The sequence below is a fragment of the Piliocolobus tephrosceles genome, chromosome 18, assembly GCF_002776525.5.
Source record: "Piliocolobus tephrosceles isolate RC106 chromosome 18, ASM277652v3, whole genome shotgun sequence".
NCBI lineage: Eukaryota > Metazoa > Chordata > Mammalia > Primates > Cercopithecidae > Piliocolobus > Piliocolobus tephrosceles.
In genome coordinates this window covers 24,682,898-24,698,724 of record NC_045451.1, presented here as the reverse complement: position 1 = coordinate 24,698,724, position 15,827 = coordinate 24,682,898, and the positions used below count along the sequence as shown (strand labels likewise).

The window sequence follows — 15,827 nt, the reverse complement described above, 5'->3', positions numbered from 1 at the left end:
ATTCAGATTCTTTCTGGCTGCAGACAGCAGTCATTATTCCTTTGAGCCTATAATAAATACGTTTTCATGGAAGTATGGGCTAACAGCATTTTTTCTACCCCCCCAATACTTTATTTAGATATTATTAATAAATATCAAGAAGAAAGTTAGTCACAAAGGTAGAGGACGCCATGTGCATCCCTGTGTTTTTATGTGTACAGGTTACCTCTAGAAACCAATTGTTAATCCCAGAACTACCAAAGAATAGTCATTCTCTGATGTGTGGTGAGGCAGCCATGACTCTCAACTTCAGAGGGGCATATGGGCTGTGGAATTAGCTAAAAGGAATCCACTCTTTCTCCTGCCCGTAATTCAGTTGAGTATAATTCTCCAAGAAACAATGGATCAGGAGATGAACTCATGTCACTGTAAGATTTTTCTTATCATTCAAAAGTCAGTTTTCAAATATGTATGCTCATTCATACATATATATGCCCTTCATACATATATATGCAGGAAATGTATGTTCATTCATACATATATACTCTCCCTTCTATTTATACTCTTAAAAACCACTATCAAAAAGTCAGAGTTGACAACCTTAAAACAGTCCCCGTAGAAAAAAATCTGAAAACAAGATTCAGATTTGTATTTTTTTAATTTAAAGCAGAATCTGTCTTCCATCATGGGAAGGCACCTGGTTTCTTCACCTACTTGGTAAGTTTTGAAGAGTCCATCCATTAAATACATATTTGTTTGATTTTCTGAAATGTCATCTTCTTGCAAAGGCATTGGTATATAATAAGTTCCATTTAAATAATGGCATTGTGCCATTTTAACACGAAATTTGTGCTGTGTTTCAGAGAATAAATAAGACTCACACAGTCTTTCTAAATCAAATCTTCAGCCAGCCAGTTCATTTCCGTAACCTAATCAACATTAAATAAGGGGAAACACCTTCGGTCTTCGATTCACTGTAGAAAAGACAACATGATGATCAAAATGAAGAATGTTAAACTCTAGTGATCATGGCTGGACCACCATACTCAACTACCACAATACTATTAATATCAAATCTGAACTAACTGCTTTGTTCTAAGAGATGTGTTAATAGATGAATTCTGATCAGTTCCCCAGCATATACAGCAGAATAGCATTGTGAAAGTATTTAATGCACACAAATGCAAATTCTGCTAGATGTAATAGGACAAGAATGAGGGAGCATGAGGGAAGCCGGAAAGAGGAAGAGCCTGTATCTGCCATTCCACCTGGTGAAAACATTCCCCAGAGTGAGTTGGAGATGACACAACACAAATCAACTGTTCCCCCAGGCTATTTTAGTTCAATGCATTTTGCATAGCCTGAATTTATTTCCTCACTGAGTGATTCTAGTATTTAAAACTGTGTGTGTGTGTGTATATATATATATATGTACACAGACATATATATGCATGCACACACATATATACATATGCATATTTTATTATTGTTGTTCAACAACATGGCCCCTCCTCTCGAGCAAACCACTCAAGAAACATCAGGCTCTATGCACTGGCTCATGACTGTAACTCCAACACTTTGGGAGGCTGAGGTGGGATGATCACTTGAGCCCAGGAGTTCAAGACCAGCCTAGGCAGCATAGCAAGACCCTGTTCTCTACAAAAAGAAAACAGCCAGGTGTGATAGTGTGCTTGTAGCCCTAGCTACTGGGGAGGTGAGGTGGGAGAACCCCTTAAGCCCAGGAGTTTGAGGTTAAGGTGAGCTATGACTGGGCTACTGCCACTCCAGCCTGGGCCAGAGAGTGAGGCCCTGTCAAAACAGAAAAACGAGAGAGAGAGACAATGAAAGGAGGTGGAGGGGAGGGGAGGGACTTCTTGGGAAGAGGGGAAGGGAAAGGAAGGGCAGGGAGAGGGAAGGAGGGGAGGGGAGGGAAGGGAGAGAAAGAAAGAAAGGGGAGGGAAGGGAGGGGAGGGAAGGGAAGAAGGAAGGAAGGAAGGAGGAAGGAAGGAAGGAAGGAAGGAAGGAAGGAAGGAAGGAAGGAAGGAAGGAAGGAAGGAAGGAAGGAAAGGAAGGAAGAAAGGAAGAAGAAGGAAGGAAGGAAGGATCTATATGTTCTAATGCTCAAGTAAAAAAGAAAAACCTTGTTTGTTTGTATTTCCTAAGAGAATGTGTAGAGATTTGCCAAGATTAAAGTTTTATGTGTACATAATTTTCTAATTTCAGTCTTAACAGTTATCTTTATACTCAAATCTCTCCCTAGAGTTAATTCCATTGTATATTTGTAAAGCCAGATTTACAAAACTAAACTACCACTTACATTTTTCAAGCAACCAATGGGCCATATTTTATTCTGCAAACGTGAGTCCTGCCTTTATATCCGAGTGCCCAGCCCCTGGGCCATGGACTGGTACCACTCTATGGCCTGTTAGGCATAGGACTACACAGCAGGAGGTGAGCAGTGGGCAAGAGAGCAAAGCTTCATCTGTATTTACAGCCACTCCCTATCGCTCACATTACCTCCTGAGCTCACCTCCTGTCAGATCAGCAATGGCATTAGAGTCTCATAGGTGCACGAACCCCATTGTGAACTGTGCATGTGATGGATCTAGGTTGCACACTTCTTATGAGAATCTAATGCCTGAATATCTGTCTCACCCCCAGATAGGACCAGCCAGTTGCAGGAAAACAAACTCACGGCTCCCACTGATTCTACATTATAGTGAGTTTATAATTATTTTATTATATATTACAATGTAATAGAAATAGAAATCAATGTAAGGCACTGGAGTCACCCCAAAACCATCCTCTCCAACCTGGTCCATGGAAAAACTGTCTTCCATGAAACTGGGCCCTGATGCCAAAAAGGTCGGGGACTGCTGCTTTATATCATTGACACAAGAATTTCTATCAAAAATCACAGAACAAAGGGGCCATTCAGTCTCGTTTCACCACTGCAGCTAGGAAATTTCCCCCATTTGGCCTTTCCCAAGTCACAGGGATAAGAAAAAGAACAGTAAACCTTTAACTATTAATTAGTTAAATGCTAACTAATAGCTGTAGCTAAAGAGTTGGCAAAAGAAGTCATTCTCTACAATATGACCCCTATATACCAGCCAGAGTGCCAGCATTCAATACTAGAGTAGTTACCATATGAAGATAACCAGCTGTTTCTTTGTCTGCTCCATTCTGGCCCCATTCCCTCCAGGTCCAAGCAGCTATGATTGGCCATAGTGCTTCACCACCCCAGTGGGAATGGTACAGATGGAAGGGAGCAAAATACTAGCCATCCTTCCTTCCCTTGGAATGTCACGCTTGCCCTCCTAGTCCAAACCTTTCACATCTTCCCCAATTGAAGTGACTCCACTCTCCCTGTTTCTGAAATGTAGGCCTTTCATCTCCTCCTGGGAAACCTCTGGGGCTCCATTTCTTTTCTTTTCTAGAAGTTGCAGGGCTAGTGGCCAAAAAGCTTATAACAAGTATCTGTAGGCCAAAAGATTTTAGAGGACTTGAATCCTAATAGTTTCATCTCTAGTCTCTAATTACGTACATCATTAGCAAAACTAAATACTGTTTCAGACAGTTTTAAAGAGAGAGAAGAATCTTCGTGAATTCCTAGACTGATGTTAATCACAGTGGGTCTGATTTTTTCCACCTCTAGCACTGGGCTGAAGGGAGTTTTAGAAAATGAGATTCTTCCCAAGAGAGACTAGCTTGGGAAATTCAAAAGCTGCTAGAAGAGGAAGTTTTTAATCACTTTTTAAATGATACATGTAATTAGAAACTATGTTTTCTTTTAAATGATAATTTCATGGGGTTTGTGGAAATGAGATTTGAGCCCAGATTCTGATTCTGCCAACAACCACAACAAAAATTTAACTTAAAAAAAATGACTTAGATGGTTTCAACCATTATTTCAATTTCTTTAATAGGTCGTGATCATCACTTGAAATCATTCATTATTAGATAGTTGTTGAAGAACCTTGTCTTTAGCAATGCAGGAAATTAAAAAGAACTATTCTTGCCCTGGTGATATTTATATTAATAATTTATTAGAGTTGACGTCATAGCAATTTCAATAAATGCCAACAATTAAAGATTAAAATGTCCATCAATGGCATAAAAATAGAGCAACAGAAGAGGAAAGACAATAAAGGAGATGATCTGTAATGTCTAGGTGTTGGAGTTGAGATTGGGCTTGTTTTGGGGCAAAGAAGAAAAAAGAGACATCTAATTTTCTTCATTAATTGATTTAGTATTTCTACATTAGGCTTTGAGGATTAAATGATGAACAAGATTAACACAGTTCTGAATAGAAACTGGGGGACAGACAGTAAACAAATGATTACATAAGTAGTGACATACTGGAACCTTTCTTCAGTGGGTTGAATGTCAAACATGTTCAATATAGGTTGTGAAGACAGGGTGGAAGAAGACAAAGACCTTACCTTGTAGAGACAGCCTTAGATACCTTTGTCCTAGGAGTTTCAGATGAAAGTGCTACCTGGGTTTTTAGTTCTTTATTCTAAAATTGAAAAAAAAATGCAGACATCAAGTAACTAACACATTTATTAGCTACACCCTGAATGCTTCTATTCAACCCAACACCTGCCTCACTCCTTGGCAGTAAGTTTGTTATTGCAGATATACTATCGAACAAAGAAAATAGACAGCTGAAAGTCACTAAATATTATCTCTGAAGATGCAGATACTCCCTGAAAATGTGTAATTTACAAAGGGACTAAAATATAGTATTCTGATTTAGCATCTGAAATTCAACAGCTGAAGGATCTATATTTTATTTTACAGAGTTTTAAAAATACAGACAAATGAAAAGAACATTTAGGGAACCTTGTTAAAGATACCCATAATATCGATCACATGTTCGTCTTTCTTTTGCAATCTCTTGATTATAAACCCCATGAAAATAGGTCCCATCTGCTCTTTACTATTAAGGTAAGTTCATGGCCTCTATAGGCTCAATTTTCTTACGAAGCCTTAGTTTCTTCATATCTATACTAGCGGTAAATGATACATGTACTGCCTACTTTGTGTAAATTGTTGGAAGAAACAAGTGTAATATGAACATAATATTTTACATCTGGAATCACTCTCATAATTCTGGGAGTTCATGCAACAGCTAAGAACAGGAGTAATGGTTAGAGCACAAGTTCTCACGTACAAATCCTAGCACGGTCACTCACTGGTTACGTGACCTCATTTAGGTTACTTAACCTCTCTGTGCCTAATTTCCTCAACTGTATTACAGATATAATAATAATAACACCTTCTTCACAGATTTGAAATGAGATAAAAAATATGTCAAGTGCTCAACTAGTGCCTGGCACAGATTTTAAGACATAAAGGCAGTCGGTTATGATTTTCTAGTCCAAGTGCATTTTTTTATTTGTTTTTAGACACTGTCTGGTTCCATCACCCAGACTGGATACAGTGGCACTATCTCAGCTCACTTCAACCTCCACTTCCCGGGCTCAAACCTGCCTCCCACTCAGTCTCCCGAATAGCTGCGACCACAGATAAGCGCCACTATGCCTGGCTAATTTTTGTATTTTTGGTAGAGACAGGTTTCACCATGTTGCTCACACTGGTCTTAAACTCTTGGACTTGAGTGATCCACCTGTCTCAGCCTCCCGAAGTGCTGCGATTGTAGGTGTGAGCCACTGTGCTCAGCCTCAAGTACTATTTTTATAACTACAAATTGAATGCCAAAGACTTCCAGTGCCCCACATCCTATTTATGCAGAGCTCAATGCCAAGCTGTGTCCTCCCGTCCAGAGCCAGTGCTTTCTCTACAACATAGTCAAGCGAGCAATTTCACTTCCCAGATCTGGAAAGTGAGACTTAAAACAGTGAAGGATCATGAGCAATGAGGAGTTGCCAGTGGGTTGCACTGTCGGGTCAGGGGTCTTTAAAGGACACACCCATATAAAAGTGTCTGAGACCAAAAGATAGCTGGGTGGAACGATGACAGGTGATGAACAGCAGCACACCAGCTCCCTTCCCTTTCTAGGAACACAGACGTAGAGAGTCATGTAATTACAGTTTAAAAGGTATTTTTCTTTTTCTTTTCTTTTTTTTTTTTTTTGAGACAAGGTCTCACTCTGTCGCCTAGGCTGGAGTGCAGTGGTGCAATCTCAGTGTTACAGGGTGTAATTTTTCTGGCCGGAAACCTTTGAGGCCAGAGGCGCCTTTGCCAAAGTTTTACTTGGGTCCGTTGGGCTCATTTTGTCCACTCAGTTTGGCAGGCTGCACGCTACTGGCCTAGGTCTCAGGCCTATCAAGGGCGAGTCAGGTGTGAAATGGCCAGGGTTGTGTGAGCAAGCGTGGGGTCCAGCCACTGTGCACAGTCAAACATGCCAGCTGCTGCAGTGGGGCACACAGCGCCAGGTACTGGCATGGGTGCTGGCTCTGCGAGGCTGCAGCCAGACCAGGTGCACCACAAGCAGCTTCCACAGCCAGCACCGGGGTACACGGTGGCACCTAGAAGCTTGGAGATTCCAGGAACCGCAAGGCCCCAAGGAGAGTCACAACCCTGGCTCAGGGAGCTCCCAGGTCTGGGCTGCCCAAAGGACCACAGCTCTTCTTTCCTTCTCTTTGCCAGCAGCATGGCGAGCAAGGGGCATATCTCAGCCCTGTTTGTGTTACAGCTCTTTTAGCCCAGGCATCCAGTGGGTCCTGAGTTCTTGTCCAGCAACCAGGAAGAATGAGGTACACAGACAAGTGGAGGGTGACCAAGACAAAGAGGAGGTTTATTGAGCAGCTCAGAGGAAACCTGCAGGGGGCAGCTCCTTTCCACAGCCAGGGTGTCCTGACAAGCGTCCAGCTCCCAGCAGAGAAGGTAACTCCTCTCTGTTAGGCGAGTAATCCCAAGTGTTCAGCTATCAACAGAGAGGGTAGCTCCTCTCTACAGCTGACTGCTCCATCGTCTGTGCAGCTCTCATCAGAAGGGAAGCCCTAGAGTGAGTGGCTCCTCTCTGCAGGCAGGTTGTCCCAATATCTGCTTGAGTCTCAGCAGAGAGGAGGCCCAGGAGTGGGTAGCTCCTCTCTGCAGCTGGTCTTCCCAATGTCTGCTCAGCTCTGGCTAAGCCTGGGGCTTTTATGGCTTCAGAGGGGAAGGAAGTATGTGCTGATTCCTCCATGGGCATCCATGAGTGGGCCCAGAAAAGGCAACACAAGTTCTTACTCCAGTCCATAGGACTGGCAGCCTGGCCCCCAGCCTTTAGACCCTCCCTGTCCTGAAGGTGGGGACTCACTGGGACCTGCCCCCTTCTGCCCAGGAGCCTGTCTGCCTTCTGCTGTGGTTCATAGCACCTAGGCTGTTTGTGCCAAGGGGCACCTTCAGGCCAGCACCAAACTGCCCTCAGCACCCCCTTGGCTTCCTTCCCATGCTTATTGGTGCCCAAAGTCCAGAGGGGGTTGAGGCAGAAGGGGGTTGGCATGTCAGCGTGACCCAAACATGCACATACCCGGCTGAGCTGTGACAGTGCCCAGGCTTGGCCCCAACTTTGCTCCAAGACTGGAGAGGGTGCCAACAGCAGGGAGAAACCAGGCAGTGGGAGCAGGCACTTCAGAGCCTGCAAGGGTAAAGGGGGCCTTCCAGGGCTCCCAAGAGTGCAGGGACTCCTGAGTCTGCAGTCACAGTTCAAGCAGCTGCAGCTGTGCCCAGCAGGCATGGGGCTCTTGTGGGCTCCATAGAGAATGCAGCCCTTGCCACGCCTCCCTGCTGCAGCCAGTGAGATGGCAATAGCCCCTCCAGATGGCCCATTACAGTCATCAATGGCTCACTGCAACATCCACCTCCACCTCCTGGGTTCAAGAGATTCTCCTGCCTCAGCCTCCCGAGTAGCTAGGATTACAAGCATGTGCTACCACACTCAGCCAACTTTTGTATTTTTTTTTTTAGTAGAGACAGGGTTTCACCATGTTGGCCAGGCTACTCTTGAACTCCTGGCTTCAAGTGATCCGCCCGCCTCAGCCTCCCAAAGTGCTGAGATTACAGGTGAGAGCCACTGCACCTGGCCTACAAGGTATTTTCTGAAATTCCACCTGATGGTTTGCAGTAAGTCAATGGTTTAGAGTCAGCCTTGGACTATGCCCCTTCTTAGCTCCCAGCATTTACCATGAATAATAACTCAAAGATGGAGCCAGTATCTTCACATGCAGTCATCATTTCACTGTGAAATTTCAAGAGTGAAGCTAAGTTTCACCCGGGAAATGTACTTCAGATTTGATCAATTGATGGTGAAGATTTCCTCATAAAATGAATATAAATCTATTATACACTCCAAACAAGGGCAGGCACATATTATAGGCCAAGCATGTGCCTAGAAAAAAGGCCCTCTTTATAGTACTTTACACGTGACAAAGCAATTTGAAACGCAGTCTCTTGATGACAAGCACCATTGAAATGAAAATATTCTGTGACTGGTCAATTAGGTATAAGCTACTTAGGTTTTCCCCAGAATAAACTCCCTGTTTCTCAACCAATTCAGTACCAAATAATACAAAAGCATAAGAGTTATTACGTTAGACTCTCTTTAATTTATTTTAAATTCATTGCTGATTTGTTTCATCTACCAGATTTAGGCATTTAGTCTTGATTCATAGACTTTTCTGATTTTTCCTTTAACTAGGACAGTATATGCATGAGTTTTATTTAAAAACTACAGATCACTGGCCGGAATATGCCTGCCATTATTATGGTTCCATCTAAGGATAGTTTATTGACATAGTTTTCAAAAAGAATATAATTTTTTGCATACTTAATATTTTAGCAACACACTCCAGAACTAAATTTTAAGGATGATGGTGCTTATATAGAGTAGGGTAATCTTCAAAGTTCAGAAAATGCAGTAATTTCTGAAAATGCATTTCCCAAGGAGCAGGTCCTTAGTGAAGAAACTAGAAATGCAATAACTATAAGACGAGTGTCAGAGCTATAAATTGAGATGATGAAAGATATGCAAAAGCAGAAAGAAAGTAAATAATTTTGGTAGAGTTAAGCAGAAATTTTCTGGTGATATTTAAAACTGGTTAAGAAGAATTAAAGATTTTTTAAAAGATAGGGTTATATGAGTCAATTTTATTGCTTATAGGGAGGGGAAAATAACTGCTAGGATAAAAAGACCACCACAGGAAAAAAGGATGTATTTTCATTACTTGAAAGCTAGAAGTAAAATATAAAATATTTAATATAGTAACTGTGACAATGACTAAAATCAATGTAAAAGATTATGCAAATTTAATGTTGTAACCATGTGTTTAAAAATATATTGGCTACACATATATATTTCACAAACATGTGTACACACACACACACACATTTAATCACTCACCCAGTGTATTAGTCTGTACTGACACTGCTAATAAAGATGTACCCAAGACTGGGTAATTTATAAAGGAAAGAGGTTTAATGGACTCACAGTTCCACATGGCTGGGGAAGCCTCATAATCATGGCCAGAATGGAAAGGAGATGCAAAGACACGTCTTACAGGGAGGCAGGCAATAAAGAATGAGAACCAAGCAAAAGGGGTTTCTCCTTAAAACAACCATCAGATCTCATGAGACTTACTCACTACCACGAGAACAGTACGGGGGAAACTATCCCCAGGATTCAAAGATCTCCCACCAGGTCCCTCCCACAACACGTGGGAATTATGGGAGCTACAATTCAAGATGAGGTTTGGGTGAAGACACAGCCAAACCATATCACCCAGATACAGAGATAGGTAGATATTGATGGGCAGGCATGTGCTGCAAAGTTAAGCAGACTCAAATGCAGGTTCTGCCACCTGCTCGCTGAGTGATTTTAAACAAATTGCTTCACTTCTCAGACCCTCAGTTTTGTCACTTGCAAAATGTAGTCAATAATAGCTCTCCTGGAGCAGCTTTGAAGAAAACAAAATATGTAGCATGACTAAACAGAGACAAATGATTTTAGCATGAATGAGAAAGTGGTGCTGTCTTTATGGTTTAAAAAGGTGATGTGTTTAAAGGGTTGTTCAAGCTCTGATGATCACTTTTCATAAACTGAATAAGTCCTTTCTGTTATTTCACGAATTCCAAAATTGGCAGTGGCCTTAAATTTGCAGTGCAAGACAGTGTACCCCTGCACATTTTATTCTAGCTCAAAAGCTTTATAACAAGCCATTTACCAGGAATAGGATAGAAATGTATTCACTATGAGGCTGGGTGAAGTGGTTCACACTTGTAATCCCAGCACTTTGGGAGGCCAAGTCAGGAGGATCACTTGAGCCCAGGAGTTTGAAACCAGCCCTGGCAACACAGTGAAACTCTGTCTCTACAATTTTTTTTTTTTTTTTTTTTTTTTTAAATTAGCCAGGTATGGTGGTGTGCGCCTGTATTCCCAGCTACACAGAAGGCTGAGGTGGGAGGATTGCTTGAGCCTGGGAGGTTGAGGCTGTAGTGAGTCATGATCATGCCACGGCACTCTAGCCTAGGCAACAGAGTGAGACCCTGTCCCTAAAAAACATATAACAAAATAAAAATAAAATAAAATAAATGGAATCACTATGGCTCAAAGTCACTGTATTTAGGTATTTGGATACCTGGTCCAACATCACGTGCTCAGAGGTGCCCTCCCTAATCCCTGTTGCTCTATGACTCCCCACACTCTTTCACTCATCCTCAGAGAACTTGGCCCTTCCTGAGCAAGCTGTAAACTTGCTTGTTTATTTATTTATTGTCTGTTTCCTCAAAGTATAAGTAAGATGAAGCCAAGGACAATCTGTCACATTCATGGCCATATACCCAGCACTTAGAACATTTTCTGACACATCATAAACACAAAGAAATCTGCTGAATAAGTAAGTAAATATAGCTTGGACTCTTTAAAGCTCAAATGGGCAAATAGCATCCACTGCTGTGAAAGAAAGATTTATTTATTGAAGAAAATAAATGTTGAGAACATAAAGTCACTCCTCAGATACTGTTATTATTGGAAGTCTTTTTTATACAAGTGTTAGAAAACACTGGCCTGAGTCTGGGCACAATGGCTCACACCTATAATCCCAGCAGTTTGGGACGCCAAGACAGGCGGATCACCTGAGGTCAGGAGTTCTAGACCAGCCTGGCCAACATGGTGAAACCTTGTCTCCACTAAAAATACAAAAATGAGTCAGGCATGGTGGTGGGCACTTGTAATCCCATCTATTTGGGAGTGTGAGGTAGGAGAATTGCTTGAACCCGGGAGGTGGAGGCTGCAGTGAGCCGAGATTATGAGATCATGCCACTGCACTCCAGCCTGGGTGACAAAGTGAGACTCTGTCTCAAAAAAAAAAAAAAAAAAAAAAAAAAAAAGAAAAGAAAAGAAAAGAAAAAGGAAAACACTGGCTTGGGTTGAGCTACATACAGAGAATCTAAGATAACACTGAGAGGTTCTGTCGCATTACTGTAGAGAGTCTGCCACAAACCAAGAAGTTTCCATGAAATGAGAGGGACACACATCTATTTCTGTGGCATAATTGCTGAATAGTCAGTAATTATTCGCTAACTTTTGGAATATACAAACAGAGTACAATGGAAACAAATACATCTTCCTTGTCTAACTGTTTAACCAACAGGCCAACTGGATAATGTACAGTATCTGGGTTAAGTTGTCAGTTTATTTAGGAAGGCAAAATCCTCATTGGGAACGATATAAATAAATAGGCATAACTAAAGAACACAAAATTGAATTAGAAGCAGTAGTACCACTGACACCTTGACTTTGTGATAAGAATGGGCACTTAATCAGATATGAGCAGAGCCCAGAACCATATGAAGTGAAAGATCTGAGAATGATCCCAACCCTAAAACAACCTCTCCATAAAACATATTACAGATGTCCAATAATTAAAGCAGTAAGCTATTGGAGTCAAAATAGGCTGATTCACTGTTGGAACAGTTTCAATAAGAATTTAGTCCAGAATAAAGAGGCATTTCAAATTCACTCACTAGCCAGTAAGTTCCAGGGAGCAGGACTCATGTCTATTTTGTTCAACATTGTTTTCCGGAATTTAGTGCCTATATCATAGTAGCCACTCAATAATTAAGTGTAGAAGTAATTACATAATTAGTGATGTGGAAAAATGAATAAAATGAATGAAAGTTTAAAAACAAAAATTCAATAGGCACAGTACAGTGCCATATATATTCTATAGTTAGTATGTACACACAGGTATATAACAGGCACATAGATTCCCACAAAACAGAGATATACCCAACTATGCTGATTTAGTATCCAGGGATGGTACTTTTATCAGTGATTTTCTTGTTCTAGTTGCTTATCCATTATGTCCCAACTTATATGGAATAAATGAATGTTAGTTACATTAAAAATATAAGAAATAGGCCAGGCATGGTGGCTCATGTCTGTAATCCCAGCACCTTGGGAGGCCGAGGTGGGCAGATCGCTTGAGGTCAGGAGTTTGAGACCAGCCTGGCCAACATGGTGTAAACCCATCTCCACTAAAAATACAAAAATTAGCCGGGTGACATGGTGTCCACCTGTAATCCCAGCTACTCGGGAGGCTGAGGTAGGAGAATCGCTTGAACCTAGGAGGCAGAGGTTACTGTGAGCCGAGAACATGCACTCCAGCCTAAGTGACAGAGTGAGACCCTGTTTAAAAATATATATATATATATGAAATATATAATATATTGCTATATGTAAAAATATAAGAAAAAATATTTTATCAAGTAACATTTGCCAAAAAGCCACTAAGAAAGGCTGTGAAGAAATGTCTTTAGAGAATATTTCATACAAGGAGGCTCCACTGTGACATGAATCACATAATCTGAAGGTCCGCTGATATAAATTATTCAGCTATTACTGGGCACTTGAGTGAACACTAGTTTTGAGCCAATTATTCCACATTCAAGGCATTTTTAGATGCACAGAGCTGAGAGCAGTGTGTTAATCAGGCCCATACAGCCTGAAGAGGGCGAGAGTCTAAGGAGAGTGTGAGCTTCTCAAAACCGAAAGAGAACAGTTGTCTGCTGGGAAGGTAGAAATGGAAAATGAGGCTACAAAAATTAACGTGTAAAAAACTATTATTAGGATTATCTTCTATTTGGGGAAAGCGGAAAGAACATGGTAGTGGAAGGAACAGTTCCAAAAGATGATAAGGCCTCCAGTGGGAAATCAGAACATCTCCACAGTCCACAGGACTGAGCAGCATTAACATTGGCAGGTGACAATGAGCAGAAAATCAAAATACTGAGGGATGGAGTAGAACAGGTGCCCAGCTCCAGGTAGTGGGTGATGAGCCATTTGACAGAGACAGAAGCAGAGACACGGCAAGAAATGGAGTGAGGTGGAAGTGCTGTGGGGTCTTCAGAGGAACTCCAACCTTGGCAGGGACTTCACTGCACTTCCTGCAAGGCAGGGGCATCGCCAGCCGAGGACGGCAGCTGAGTGCCAGCAAAGGGATTGATATGGTTTGGCTCTGTGTCCTCATCCAAATCTCACCTTGAATTGTAATAACCTCATGTGTCAAGGGCAGGGCCAGGTGGAGATAATTGAATCATGGCAGCAGTTTCCCCCATACTGTTCTCATGATAGTGAGTGAGTTCTCACAAGATCTGATGGTTTTATAAGCATCTGGCATTCCCCCTACTGACACTTCTCTTGCCTGCTGCTCTGCAAGCCATGGTTTCCACCTTCCGCCATGCCATGATTGTGAAGCCTCCCCAGCCATGTGGAACTGTGAGTCCACAAAACCTCTTTTTCTTTATAAGTTACCCAGTCTTGGGTATGTCTTTATTAGCAGCATGAGAACAGACTAATACAGGGGTCCTGAGGAAAGGGGGAGTGAGTGGGAGGGAAGAAAAGCATGTGTCATCCCAGGACATTAGGATATGTTGTGCTCAGTTTTAAAACACTGAAAAGCAAGACAATTATAACAGGCTTCTAGAAGCGGGTAATCCTGGAGGCAAAGCTGGGAGGCCAGGATGGATATAAATGAAGAAAGGAGGAAAGAGGACATCTCAAGCCAGGAAAGGATTATGTGTGGGAACAAAGGCAGGAGACAGGAAGCCTGGCCATCTGACTAGAGTGAAATTTACAGAAGAGTGTACTTGAGCAAGCCTCTGATTCGAGCCCATATCAAGAGAGGTGATCATCTGTCTCTCCATTACAGCGAGTATTCTGGAAAATCTGAATGAACTTTTAATAATAATTTAATAATATTTATTTAATATTTAACATTAATAATGTTAATAATTTAATAACATAATACAATCTTTTAAACACTTCATAATTTAACAATCATTAAACTGTCCATCCTTTTTTCCATAGCGCTAATTTCTTATGCATAGAATATGCACAGACACATTCACAAAATGACACTTGGATACACACAGAGACACACGCACATACACTTAGACATACACAGACACAGCACACACAATCACACAGACACTCATACACCCACTCCCAAACAGAAATACTAGTACTAGTATACAGGCATACATTTGCATACTTTCATACACAGGCTCACTGATACTGATACCCTTGCACGCACAGATACACACACACACACACACATGCACACTAACACCTTCACAACAAAATGTAAGATAGGTTCCCTCCTTACCTGGGCTTCAAGTATGTTAACCTTTTCTTTGAGATTTTCAATTCTTTTGTCTTGTTCTTTTAAATTATTTTTTAATCCTTCCATCTAATAATTAGAAAACACAATAGGAAAAACCTTGTCAGACCACAGGAAATAGTTACTTAAGTCAGAAATTGTATGGATTTCTGAAGTCAAAAGATGTTCATCAAATTTAAAAAAAAATTAAATCCCACAGCATTCGCAGACTCAGCAGGCAACAGAAAGTAGCAAGCCAAATTGACACCTGGGGCTGAAAGCCCTCAGCTGGTGCCGTGATTCACTTTAATCTTTGGATAACCTGTTTAAACCAAGTTCAGCAGGAGTGCGTCCTATGAAAGCAGCACTGGCCGCCCTTCTGTGTCTCAGCAACTTGATGTTCTCATCCTGCAGATGCAGCTGATGGTGGACAGGATGCAAGGCCACTGCCTGGTGTGCAGAGGCTCCCTGTGGTAGAGATTTGTCAAGCAGCAGCATAATGAGGTGAGCCTGCTTTGCCAAGAGGCAATGTGGAATTGGGAGGTGGGGTGACAAGATTCAAAACGGTGAAGGAAGAGAGGGGACACATGGATTCTAAGACCAACTTTGGCAAGACTAGCTGTCATTAAACTGCTCTATAAAAAGAGGGTGTGGGGTGCGCCCAAAGTCCCTCCTGGCTCTCAAATTCCACTACTCAATTATCTGGCCTTTTAGTGAGGTCATAGCCAAGCAAGCACAAATGCTGTATCTGTGTCAGGAAGGCTCTGGAGTTATTTGGGAGGACTTCTATTTGGTAGTAAAGTAACTGAATAGAAGTCTGATTTTAAATTTTAAAACAGACCCCCAAAACCAGATCAATGCGTATCTTGAAGTAGATTTTAAATACACATTCCACCATCTAGCTGGCTGCTACCACAGTCACCTCTACTTTGCCACCTGTCAGGCTGCTCCCAGAGAGGAAGGGCCAGGCTACGCTGGTACCCTAAATCATCTCCTAAATAAATTACGAAGTTATGAAAATAGAACATTTCATGCTCAAGGAAGGGCTGAATCTCCTGACCTGTGAAATTGTCTAAAGACCAGTGTATATTATTTGGCTCAGAATACTTTTAGAAAATCACCGAAACACCTAAAAAACAGTTACATATAATTTTCCAAGCTATCTTCGTTGACAGTATTACAGGTGTTGGTGTTACAAACAAGAGAGGTCATTGGAAACAGAGCCATATTGCATGAGAA

At 41.7% G+C, this 15,827-nt stretch overlaps 1 protein-coding gene across 2 annotated transcripts in view; it reads right to left on the bottom strand.

Moving 5' to 3' along the window:
• Positions 1-594: 594 nt before the first annotated feature.
• The window catches only part of CCDC68 (coiled-coil domain containing 68), a 54,552-nt gene continuing 39,319 nt past the window's right edge, over positions 595-15,827 (bottom strand). The window contains exons 10-12 of one of the 2 annotated variants that reach the window (XM_023218367.1): positions 14,595-14,678; positions 4,425-4,501; positions 595-953 (exon numbers count right to left, since the gene is read on the bottom strand). In XM_023218367.1, coding sequence (XP_023074135.1) covers positions 896-953; positions 4,425-4,501; positions 14,595-14,678 — 219 coding nt within the window. In that variant the 3' untranslated portion in view covers positions 595-895. The remainder of the gene's footprint in view (positions 954-4,424; positions 4,502-14,594; positions 14,679-15,827) is intronic. The other variant, XM_023218365.1, reaches the window with a different exon arrangement.